At 47.1% G+C, this 12,679-nt stretch overlaps 1 protein-coding gene across 5 annotated transcripts in view; it reads right to left on the bottom strand.

The window, feature by feature from the left end:
- LOC125459342 (ETS homologous factor-like) overlaps positions 1 to 12,679 on the bottom strand; it is a 101,664-nt gene that overhangs the window by 74,632 nt on the left and 14,353 nt on the right. For 4 of the 5 annotated variants that reach the window (XM_048545701.1, XM_048545699.2, XM_048545697.2 and 1 more), the window contains one exon: positions 635 to 694. The exons of the other annotated variant lie outside the window; for it this stretch is intronic. In XM_048545701.1, the coding sequence (XP_048401658.1) occupies positions 635 to 694 (60 nt within the window). The remainder of the gene's footprint in view (positions 1 to 634; positions 695 to 12,679) is intronic. 5 annotated transcript variants of the gene reach the window in all.

A 12,679-nucleotide genomic window follows, 5' to 3' on the forward strand; every position in this document is an offset into this window, starting at 1 on the left:
TGAGTTTATGAAAATATCAATCATGACCTTATTGAATGGCAGAACAGGCTCAAAGGGCCAGATGGCCTACTCCTGTTGCTGGTTCTTATGTTCTCATGTTTCATTTGGGGAGATGATGTTTTAATTGGGAGATTGCTTTGTTTAGATTGGGGAGATTGTTGTACTGGAATAAAGCGGAATTTGTTGTTGCTGTGAAGCTGCAGTTCTTTGATGCAGCTTGTGGTTGGTGTACAGCAGGTGATAGATTGAAATTTGTTCTACAGACTTGAGTTCATAACATGGGGACGATTGTGATGTGCAGATTGAGTTCATTATTGTATGTAAATTCCAAAGGATTTTGCATTTGATTTGAGGATTTGTGTTGTACTGCAGAGGTGGTTATTGTTGATTTAGGGAGTGCAATTTTCCTGGGGGCAAGGTTGTATTTGGTCCCAGAGTTAGCCATTTTCAGATTCTGAAGTGTTGCACATACAGATCGGGGAATTTATTACATGCACGTATTCACAAGGCTGTGCTCTCTAAATTGTGAAGTGGGGCTGGGGGAGGAGAATAATTCTCTTACTTCCTTTAAACATTCGTTTTCATTTATTGTAGACATGATCTGATTGTGATTGGTGATAGCCCAGGTGCTTACCAATTGTTTGTGATTTAACTGTGCCGTTGACGGGGAGCAGCATGCCATCGAGAAAGACGCCTAAAGGCAAAATAAAGAAATCAGTTCCCCCTACTCTGCAGCATGTGACAAATGTCTTGAAGTAACTCTCTGCTCTCAAGCCTAACATTAATTGGTCCTGTGTTAAAATGTCTGTACCAAATGCTACGCGTCGGGGCTGTGATCAATACCTTTGTGCAAAACATCTCCACAATTGGTAACAAAACAAAATCAGTACCTGGCTGAGATAACAAAGTGTGGAGCTGGATGAACACAGCAGGCCAAGCAGCATCTCAGGAGCACAAAAGCTGACGTTTCGGGCCGAGACCCTTCATCAGACGGGGGAAGGGAGAGGGAACTGGAATAAATAGAGAGACGGGGGAGGCAGACGGAAGATGGAGAGAAAACAAGATAGGTAGAGAGGAGAGTATAGGTGAGGAGGTAGGGAGGGGATTGGTCAGTCCAGGGAAGATGGACGGGTCAAGGAGGCAGGATGGGGTGGTAAGTAAGAAATGGAGGTGCGGCTTGAGGTGGGAGGAAGGGATGGGTGAGAGGAAGAACAGGTTAGGGATGCAGAGACAGGCTGGGCTGGTTTTGTGATGCAGTGGGGGGAGGGGATGAGCTGAGCTGATTTTGGGTTGCAGTGGGGGAAGGGGAGATTTTGAAGCTTGCGAAGTCCACATTGATACCATTGGGCTGCAGGGTTCCTAAGTGGAATATGAGTTGCTGTTCTTGCAACCTTTGGGTGGCATCATTGTGGCACTGCAGGAGGCCCATGATGGACATGTCGTCTGAGGAATGGGAGGGGTAGTTGAAATGGTTCGCGACTGGGAGGTGCAGTTGTTTGTTGCGAACCGAGTGGAGGTGTTCTGCAAAGCGGTCCACAAGCCTCCGCTTGGTTTCCCCAATGTAGAGGAAGTCACACCAGGTGCAATGGATACAATATACCACATTGGCAGATGTGCAGGTGAACATCTGCTTGATATGGAAGGTCATCTTGGGGCCTGGGATAGGGGTGAGGGAGGAGGCGTGGGGGCAAGCGTAGCACTTCCTGCAGTTGCAGGGGAAGGTGCCGGGTGTGGTGGGGTTGAGGGGGAGTGTAGAGCGGACAAGGGAGTCACGGAGATAGTGGTCTCTCCGAAGGCAGACAAGGGTGGGGATGGAAAAATAGCTTGGGTGGTAGGGTTGGATTGTAGATGGCGGAAGTGTCGGAGGATGATATGTTGTATCTGGAGGTTGGTGGGGTGGTATGTGAGAACAGGGGGGATCCTCTGGGGGCGGTTGTGGCGGGGCGATCCTCTGGGGGTGGTTGTGGCGGGGGTGGGGTGTGAGGGATGTGTTGCGGGAAATGCAGGAGACGCAGTCAAGGACGTTCTCGACCACTGCGGGGGGGAAGTTTTGGTCTCCCAAGCTATTTTTCCATCCCCACCCTTATCTGCCTTCCGGAGAGACCACTCTCTCCGTGACTCCCTTGTCCGCTCCACACTCCCCCTCAACCCCAACACACCCGGCACCTTCCCCTGCAACAGCAGGAAGTGCTACACTTGCCCCCACACCTCCTCCCTCACCCCTATCCCAGGCCCCAAGATGACCTTCCATATCAAGCAGATGTTCACCTGCACATCTGCCAATGTGGTATATTGTATCCATTGCACCCGGTGTGGCTTCCTCTACATTGTGGTAACCAAGTGGAGGCTTAGGGACTGCTTTGCAGAACACCTCTGCTCGGTTCGCAACAAACAACTGCACCTCCCAGTTGCGAACCATTTCAACTACCCCTCCCATTCCTCAGATGGCATGTCCATCATGGGCCTCCTGCAGTGCCACAATGATGTCACCCAAAGGTTGCAAGAACAGCAACTCATATTCCACTTAGGAACCCTGCAGCCCAATGGTATCAATGTGGACTTCACAAGCTTTAAAATCTCCCCTTCCCCCACTGCATCCCAAAACCAGCCCAGTTCTTCCCCTCCCCCCACTGCATCACAAAACCAGCCCAGTTCTTCCCCTCCACCCACTGCATCCCAAAACCAGCCCAGCCTGTCTCTGCTTCCCTAACCTGTCCTTCCTCTCACCCATCCCTTCCTCCCACCTCAAGCCGCACCTCCATTTTCTACCTACCACCTCATCCCGCCTCCTTGACCTGTCCATCTTCCCTGGACTGACCTATCCCCTCCCTACCTCCCTACCTATACTCTCCTCTCTACCTATCTTGTTTTCTCTCCATCTTCGATCCGCCTCCCCCGTCTCCCTATATATTCCAGTTCCCTCTCCCCATCCCCCTCTCTGATGAAGGGTCTCGGCCCGAAACGTCAGCGTTTGTGCTCCTGAGATGCTGCTTGGCCTGCTGTGTTCATCCAGCTCCACACTTTGTTTTCTTGGATTCTCCAGCATCTGCAGTTCCCATTATCACTCAGTGCCTGGCTGAGTTTGGCTCAGTTCTGTCCACGGAAAGGCATATCACTGTCACCTCTCCACAGGACACAGATTCCTGATTATTTGAAAGGTGCAGAGAGAATGAGCATCCTGGATATTAACTATCTAACCATGTCACCTATTTTTAGATTTGGAGTCAGAAAGAAATTTCTCTGACAAGGGGATAGTAATTAATAGTGAAGCTTCAAATATTTTCACTTGGCAAATCACAAGACATGACTTGTCATCAGTCTGGGTGTTGCAAGTAGGTAAATCATGGAAAGGAAAGAGATAGGGTTTGACTGACCAAATGGCCTCCCTGAGAGGTAATTGTTCTATCCTCCTAATACAAATAACTTCATTCTGACTGAGAGTGAGGTTGATGCTCATTCCTACAGATTCTGTTGGGTCCATTTCTCAGGATCTTGCTTCTTTGGCTCAGTAAAGAGTATTCTGCTCCCCAGCAAATCTTGCTGTCTGTGTGTTGGGGTCGAGTTTCTATCCCATCCTTTCCCCTGCTCCCCCATAGATGGGAACCATCTTCCATCTGTATGGAACCCTGTCAGAATGAAATTTCTCTTTAGAAATTTAAAATAGATCAATGAAGTTGTGGTCCTTGAAATATGACGGCCTCTGGGATGTTTGTGAGTGGAATGCACCACTTTGGGAGCAGATGCAGAGGAGGCAGAGGAATTGGGAGTAGGGGATTACATTCTTGCAGGATTTCGGGTGAGAGGAGGTAGTGTCTAGGTAGCTGTGGGAGTGCTTGAAATAGACTGAAATAGCTCGTTTTTACTGTCTCCAAGTGACTGTAAGGCCGGAATGACAAGGGAACTGCGCAATGTGTCAGCTTTGGGTATTTGGTGGCCTTGCGATTTGTGCTCAGGAGTCTCTGGGTTCATTCTCCAATTGAACAGACTTGAATGCAAACCCAAGATTGACTTCAATATATGCTTGAGAGAGTGCTGCACTGCTAGAAGCCCGTATGGAAGTGCAATGTTCAATCTGTCACACTGGTGTAGCTGATGCTATTTTGAAAGAGAGATGGAAGTTCTGTTTAGTTCACTCATTGAAATGTCTCTCTCAACCAACATCACTAATCCAATTTATCTGGTCATCATTATATGGCTGTTAGTAATGATGTGTAAATTGGCTTCTAGATTTCCAACATTGAAGTGTACAACGGTGATCGGTAAAGAAGGTTATCGCAGCGTATATTGATCACATGTGCCAATGGGCTGTGGAGTAGCAGATGAAGTTTAATTTCGATGAATATGAGATCCTGCGTTTTGGTAGGGAAAATCAGGGCAGGACTTATACACTTAATGGTAGAACCCTAGGGACCGTTGCCAAACAAACAAACTTAGGGGTACAGATTCATAGTTCCTTGTAAGTGGAGTCACAGGTAGACAGGTTAGGAAGGCATTTGGAATGCTTGCCTTTATTGGTCAGTGCATTGAGTATAGGAGTTCGGAGGTCATGTCACAGACATACAGGACACCAGTGAGGCTGCTTGTGGAATACTGCATTCAATTCTAGACTTCCTACAGGAAAAACATTGTTAAACTTAAAAGGTTCAGAAAAGATTTACAAGGTCTGGACCCAAAACGTCAGCTTTCCTACTTCTCTGATGCTGCTTGGCCTGCTGTGTTCATCCAGGTCTACACCTTGTTGTATTTTACAAGGACGTTGCCAGGGCTGGAGGGTTTGAGCTATGCAGAGAGAATGATGAGGCTGGGGCTATTTTCCCTAGAGGACTGAAGGTTGAGGGTTGACCTTATAGAGGTTTATACCATCATGAGGGGCATGGATAGGGTGGTCCTGACCCAAAACATTAACTTTCCTGCTCCTCTGAAGCTGCCTGGCCTGCTGTGTTCATCCAGCTCCACACTGTGTTGTCTCTGACTCTAGCATCTGCAGTTCTTACTATCTCTGGGTGAATAGCCAGTGCCTTTTTCCCAGGGTAGGGGAGAGGGCTTTCACCACTAGAAGCCCTATGTTGAAGGTGAGAGGGGAGTTGTTTAAAAGGGATCTGAGGGGTAACATTTTCACGTAGATAGTGGGTGTATGTACGGAATGAACTGCTAGAGGAGGTGGTAAAAGTGGGAAAAGGCACTGGAGGGGTTTATGGGGAAATGGGTGAAAAGCTGGCCAATGGGACTAGATTAATTTAGGATATATGATCAGCATGGATGAATTGGACTGAAGGGTCTGTTTCTGTGCTGTATGATTGTATGACCTCAAAAGTACTCCATTGACTTTGAAGTACTTTGGGACATCCTGAGGCAGGAAAATACGTATTTCTTTGTTTCTTTTTCCTCCGACATAAAAGATTTGATTGGAGTTAAGTAATTAGATTAAGCAGGAATGTGGAGATGCAGTCTTATGCAATGGTACTTCCCTCTTTGTTGTGCCATCAGTGGCTGTCCAGGTGATGGGAGGCTGCTCCACTTTAAGCTCCTAAGGTTGGCAAAGAGAAGTGGTCCCAGAGCTCCAGTGACCTGGTTGAAGTGCTCCAAAGGCATCGAACATAACTGCTCACCCGTAATGTCGAAGTCTTGAAAGCGAATACAATTGCCATCCAACTTGTTGGCGTCCAGTGTGTGTTGGAGCCACTCCCACACTTGGTACTTGGACCAGAGGTGTGGATGAATGTGGTGCCATGAACTTCCACTGTACCCAACTGAAACTGGAGGGTACAAGCACATGGTGAACATTGATGTCACAAAGATAGAACCTCCTAGATGTTGCCGAGGTTTGGTGAGGAGGCAGAGCCCAGAGTAAAGTTGTGAAGGATCAAGATTGTTTAGACATCTGATACATTCCAATCTGCAAATGATATTGCTAAAGCTGGTGTCAATGGGACAGGGCTTACCTTCACAGTAACTGCTTAGGGTCATGGTAGGCCAACTGATGTAATTTCAATGGCGCTGCTAGGATCTTCTATTGAGGATACAGCCTGGTCCTTATCGATAAGGGTGTCTTCTCACTCACTCTAGCTGGAATGTCAGTGAATCATAGAAACCCTACATCCTGGATAGATGCTATTTGGCACACAGAGTCCGCACCGACCCTCTAGCCGGCACCCCACCCAGACTCAGTCCCCTATGCTATCCCTGTAACATTTCCCATGGCTAACCCACCTAGCCTGCACATCCCTGCACATTATGGGACAATGTAGAATGGCCAATCCACCATCTGTGGTCGAGGAGGTTACATTGAATGTGACAGCCACGTTCATAGGGCCCTCCCTCCATAACACCAGTCCAGCAGTTGCAGTAAAACCTGGCTCTTAACTGAAACTTCTTTAAGTGCTGCAGACAGTACCTCCATTCTGAGGAGCCCTGCCTGCCTCATTAGTACCTACTAAGCATTGCGTTGAGTCCTCCATTGGAAATCTAGCATTTCTGGGCCACCTCCCATTCCTTAGTTGGATGGGATCTCTGGAGGGCACTTCTGAGTTGACCATCTATGAGGATTGGAGGTAGATTGCAATGGACATCCTGCCATAGCCCTGCCTGGGTCTTGGACATCAGTACCATGACATAGTTGGGCCCAGTCCAGTGCATCTCCTATTGTTGTGTAAGTCATGGCTCGGGGTGGAGCATACTTTGTCTCAGGGTTTGAAGGCTGTGGGTTCAGGGACCAGAGGATAACATTTAAGCTCATTCTGTCATTGCAGTATCTTTTAGGTGAGATAGTAAACTGAGATCCTGTCTGCTTACTGGGTGCATGTAAATATCTTATGCTATTATTTTTGAATCGGTGATTATAGCTGTTCTATTGGTGAAAATCAATCCTTCAGTTGACACCATTGAAAAAAAAAGATTTGAAATATTAGATGCACAGAAGCCAATCTGCTCACAACAAGTGTGAATACACTTCAAAACGAACTTTGTTACAGAGATAGTAGGAACTGCAGATGCTGGATAATCTGAGACAACAAGGTGTAGGGCCTGAAGAATACAACAGGCCAAGCAGCATCAGATGAGCAGGAAAGCTGACGTTTTGGGCCTAAACCTGAAACATCAGCTTTCCTGCTCCTCTGATGCTGCTTGGCCTGCTGTGTTCAGCCAGCTCCACACCTTGTTATCTCAAAATGAATGTTGTTGGGTGTAAAACATGAGGAGGTGAATATTTCTTTCCTGCTCCATGAGTGAATGCTGCCATTTTCCTTTCTACCACAGCACCACACTGAGACATTTGGTCAAAGCAAGCATCTGCTAGCTATTGGCTGTGGCAGTGGTACTGGTGTCATGGTAATGTTACTGGATTAGTAATTCACAGACCCAAAGCTAATGCTCTTTGATCATGTGCTCAAATCCCACCACATGCACAGATTCAATTAGATTAGATTCCCTACAGTTTGGGAACAGGCCCTTTGGCCCAGCAAGGCCACATCGCCCCTTGAAGCATCCCACCGAGACCCATCCCCCTATAACCTACACATCCCTGAACACTACAGGCAACTTAGCATGGCCGATCCACCTAGCCTGCACATCTTTGGACTGTGGGAAGAAACCGGAGCACCCAGAAGAAACCCATGCAGACAAGTGTAGAACGTGCAAACTCCACACAGACAGTCGCCCGAGCCTGGAATTGAACCCGAGTCCCTGGTGCTGTAAGGCTGCAGTGCTCGCCACTGAGCCACTGTGCCGCCCCAGAGTTGAAAGCTAGTAATGGTGACTCAAGCAACTATCATTGATTGTTATATAAAGAAAAATGTTTCCATTAATAAACTTTTAGGGAAGGAAATCTGTCTTCCTCATTTACTCTGGCCAAGATGTGACAGCCTGTAATGTGGTTGACTCTTAAATGGCCGAGTAAGCACTTTGTTGAAGGGCTGTTAAGGAGGGGCAACACATTGCTGCCTGCAGCACCTGCATCCCATGAGTTTAGAAAAAAAAATTCTTAGCTGCTTTAACACCCCAGCACAGGGACAGCTGGTTTTGAGGGAAGATAGCAGTCACTTGGATATGGAGAATATTCAAATGAGGTAGATTAAGGGCCAATAGATGTGAACCTGGAAAAACACAGCAGGTCAAACAGCATCCGAGGAGCAGGAAAGTCAATGTTTCGGGCTGAAACCCTTCGTTAGGACCAGGGAGGTGGAGGCGATCCCAGAAGTAAATGTGGGGGAGGGGAGTGAGGCTGGGAGAAGGATGGTGGGATAATGATAAGTGGATGTGGATAGGCGGTTATTACAAATGGTCAATGGGAAGGGTAGAGTGGATAGGTGAGTAGGAAGATGGACAGGTTTGGTCAAGACAGTGAGGTGAGGAGGAGGGGGAAGGCTGGACATGTATAAGGCTGGATGTGGAGGGGTTTTGAAGCTGGTAAAATCAATATTGAGGCCATCAGGCTGTAAGCTCCCAAGGTGTTATTCCTCCGAGGCTCTGACAGTGGAGGAGGTCAAGGATGGACATGTCATCGGGGGAGTAGGAGGGTGAGTTAAAACAGACAGCAACTGGAAGGTTGGGTTGTTTGGTGTGCTCAGAGTGCAGATGCTCTGCAAACTGATCCCTGAATCTGCGTTTTGTCTCCCCAGTACACAGGAGGCCACATCGGGAGCAATGGACACAATAGATCAGGTTGGATGAACTCCGGGTGAATCTCTGCTGGATTTAGAAGGATTGTTTTGGACCTTGGACAGAGTTGAGGGGGCAAGTGTTATACTTCCTGCAGTAACAGGGAGAGATACCGGTGGAGAGGTTAGAGGGCCGGGGGGCAATGGTGTACAGCTGACGAGGCAGTTATGGAATGAGCCATTTCTGTGGAAAGTGGACAGGCTGGGGAAGGAAGTATCATTTTGACAGTGGGTTCTGATTGTTTTTGGCAGAAATGTTGGAGGATGATGCATTGGATTCAGAGGTTAGTGGAATGATACAGGAGGGCTTGGGTGCTCTATCATTATTGTTGTTGGAGGGAGAGGTTTGAAGGTAGAAGAACGGGAAACAGGGGAGATGCGGTTGAGGCCATCCTTAATTACAGAGGAGGGGAAATTCTGGACTCTCAAGTGAAAGGATATCTGGGATGTCCTGGAGCAGGACGCCTCATCCTGGGAGCAGCTGTGGCAGAGGTGGAGGAATTGGGAGTATGGGATCACATTTTTGCAGGACTGTGGGCGAGAGAAGGTGCAGTCAAAAGAGCTGTGGGAGTCAGTGGGTTGAAATGGACGTCACAGTGAGACATTTTCTGGAGATGGAGATTGAGAGGTCCAGGAAGGGGAGGGAGGTGTCAGAAATCATCCAGGTGAATTTGAAGGTGTGGTGGAAGGTATTAGCCAAGTTGATGAACAGCTTGAGCTCCTTCGGTAGCTCGAGGCCGCACTGATGCAGCCACTGATAAAGCGGAGAAAGAAGTGAGGGATGTTGCCAGTGTAGTAAGGCAGCATAGGCCAGGCCCATGTGGATGCCCATGGTCACCCCTTTAGTTTGTAGGAAGTGGGAGGAATAAAAGGAAAAATTTTTGAGCATGGGGACCAGTTTTGCCAAGTGGATGAGGGTTTCAGTGGAGGGAGACTGGGTAGGCCTACGGGAGAGGGAGAAGCGAAGGCCTTTTGGCCCTCTGTATGGAGGATACAGGTGTTCAGAGACTGAATGTCCATGGTGAAAATGAAGTGTTGTGGGCTGGGAAATTGAAAGTTTTGGAACAGGTGGATTAAAGGTCCACATCTCCTTTTGCTTCCTTCTGTGTTTGTCAAATTGGAGGGAATTTTGATATTTAAATGGTAAGTGCTGATGCTGTTGATGCAAGTTATCATTTGGAGAGGAACTGAAATTAGCAGGGTTTTCTCCAGTGTCAATATCAATCTAAGGCTATCCTCAGTCCAGTCTCATGAAACTGCAGCCCCAACTCTTGTAAGTTCATCAGCCTTTCCGACTGAAATGAAAATTATTTTAAAAATATCAATATCAATCTTTTTAAAATCAATATGATAAGGAAAGGAACAAAAACAAAGTTGTTGGAAAAGCTCAACAGGTCTGGCAGCATCTGTGTGAAGGAAAAATTAGAGTTAATGTTTCGAGTCCGGTGACCCTCCTCAGAACTGATGGTGGCTGGGAAAAACGTCAGCTATGAAGAGAGGTTGAATAGATTAGGATTATTTTCATTAGAAAGACGGAGATTGACGGGGTCCTGATTGAGGTCTACAAAATCATGAGGGGTATAGACAGGGTGGATAGCAAAAAGCTTTTTCCCAGAGTGAGGGACTCAATTACTAGGGGTCATTAGTTCAAAGTGAGAGGAGGAAAGTTTAAGGGAGATATGCGTGGAAAGTTCTTTACACAGAGGGTGGTGGTGCCTGCAACGCGTTGCCAGCGGAGGTGGTAGACGCAGACACGTTAGCGTCTTTTAAGATATATTTGGACAGGTACATGGATGGGCTGGGAGCAAATGGACACAGACCATTAGAAAATATGACGACAGGTTAGACAGAGGATCTTGATTGGCGCAGGCGTGGAGAGCCGAAGGGCCTGTTCCTGTGTTGTAGGTTTCTTTATTTCTTTGTTTCTTTGTTATATGCAGAAAATAGGGAGGTGGATAGGTTGGGGAGTAAACACTCTCCTTACCCCATTCCCCTCCCCTCTTCTCCCTTTTTTTCCGCATATAAACTGATGTTTTTCCCAGCCACCATCAGTTCTGAGGAAGAGTCACTGGACCTGAAACATTAACTCGGATTTTACCTTCATGGATGCTGCCAGACCTGCTGAGCTTTTCCAGCAACTTTGTTTTTATTCCTGATTTACAGCATCTGCAGTTCTTTCAGTTTTTATGATAAGAAAAGGAATGAGTTTGGCAGATCTGTAATGAGTAAATGAATGTTCTAGCATTACACAGATTATTTATATTTGTTGAAATGTTTCCTTTTACACCCCTCAGGATCACTCACAAGAAATACCTGTATAAAAGTAGTTCTTGGAATTTCTTGCAAATTGTCCTAATGAGTGCAAGATGAAACATTTTCACGAACTATGTCTCTTTTTCAGTATTGCTTAAGTCCCCTGTTAGCAAATACTAAAAGGAAATATTAATAGGAGAGACACTCTTCTGTAGTACTTCCAGCAGGGCAGCGAATTAGAAATATTGTTGAAAAATGACCACTTTACTTCAGCCCTAAGACTGCAGCATTTCAGATTCTGTCTGCTCACTGGCTGAAACAAGACGGATTTTAACTCCCAATTCTCAGCAGCAGGAAAATGGATGTGATTATTCCCAAATCCTGAATTATGCATAACTTCTGGCTGAACCTATTTCCTCAGAACTTCCAGCAGCACTATCCTCAAGATTGGCTGTTGCCATTGGTCCCACATGATTACACATGGCTCTTCATATGTGCACTGCCTTCATTCTATCTAATAATAGCTTTTACAGTAGATACAGCTTTTTGAATCTATAAAAAGCTTACCTCGTGAATAGGCGGAGGTACGCTGAGGAGGAGCGGACACGGGACTGCTGAGTAAGTGAGGTAATTTATTTGTGTGGTTGCATTATCCGAAACACTACTCGGGTAGTGTCTCCCACCCATCCTCCTCCTCTAACCAAAAAAAATGGTTCTGTGCGCCTGATTGGTAAGGTAACTAGGTTATTTTTTATTCTTTAATTTTTAACAGTCTCTTTGGGAATTTAGAATAATGGGAACGGAGGTCAGGGCAGTTGAATGTTTCTCCTGCAGAATGTGGGAGGTAAGGGTCACCACTAGTGTCCCTGCTGACTACATCTGCGCGAAGTGCACCCAACTCCATCTCCTCAAAAACCGCGTAAGGGAACTGGAGCTGGAGCTGGATGAACTTCGGATCATTCGGGAGGTAGAGGGGGTTATTGAGAGGAGTTACAGAGAGGTAGTCACTCCTCAGGTACAAGAAGAAGGCAGATGGTTTACAGTCAGGGGACGGAAAGGGAACTGGCAGGCAGTGCAGGGAACCCCTGTGGCCATTCCCCTCAACAATCAGTATACTGTTTTGGATACTGTTGGGGGGACGACTTACCAGGGGAAAGCAGTGGGGCACAGGTCTCTGGAACAAAGTCTGTCCCTGCTGCTCAGAAGGCAAGGGGGAAGAGGAGCAGAGCAGTAGTCATTGGGGACTCCATAGTTAAGGGGACCGATAGGAGGTTCTGTGTGGACGAGAGAGATTCATGGTTGGTGTGTTGCCTCCTAGGTGCCAGGGTGCATGATGTCTCTGATTGTGTTTTTGGGATCCTTAAGGGGGAGGGGGAGCAGCCCCAGTTTGTGGTCCACATTGGCACCAACGACATAGGTAGGAAGAGAGATGGGGATTTAAGGCAGAAATTCAGGGAGCTTGGATGGAAGCTTAGAGCTAGGACAAACAGAGTTGTTGTCTCTGGTTTGTTGCCTGTGCCACTTGCTAGTGAGGTGAGGAATAGGGAAAGAGAGGAGTTGAACACGTGGCTACAGGGATGGTGCAGGAGGGAGGGTTTTGGATTCTTGGATAATTGGGGCTCTTTCTGGGGTAGGTGGGACCTCTACAAGCAGGATGGTCTTCACCTGAACCAGAGGGCTACCGATATCCTGGGGAGGAAATTTGCTAAGGCTATTCGGGTGGGTTTAAACTAATTCAGCAGGGGGATGGGAACCAAAATTGTAGTTCGAGT

Source organism: Stegostoma tigrinum, chromosome 17, assembly GCF_030684315.1.
Source record: "Stegostoma tigrinum isolate sSteTig4 chromosome 17, sSteTig4.hap1, whole genome shotgun sequence".
Classification (NCBI taxonomy): Eukaryota; Metazoa; Chordata; class Chondrichthyes; order Orectolobiformes; family Stegostomatidae; genus Stegostoma; species Stegostoma tigrinum.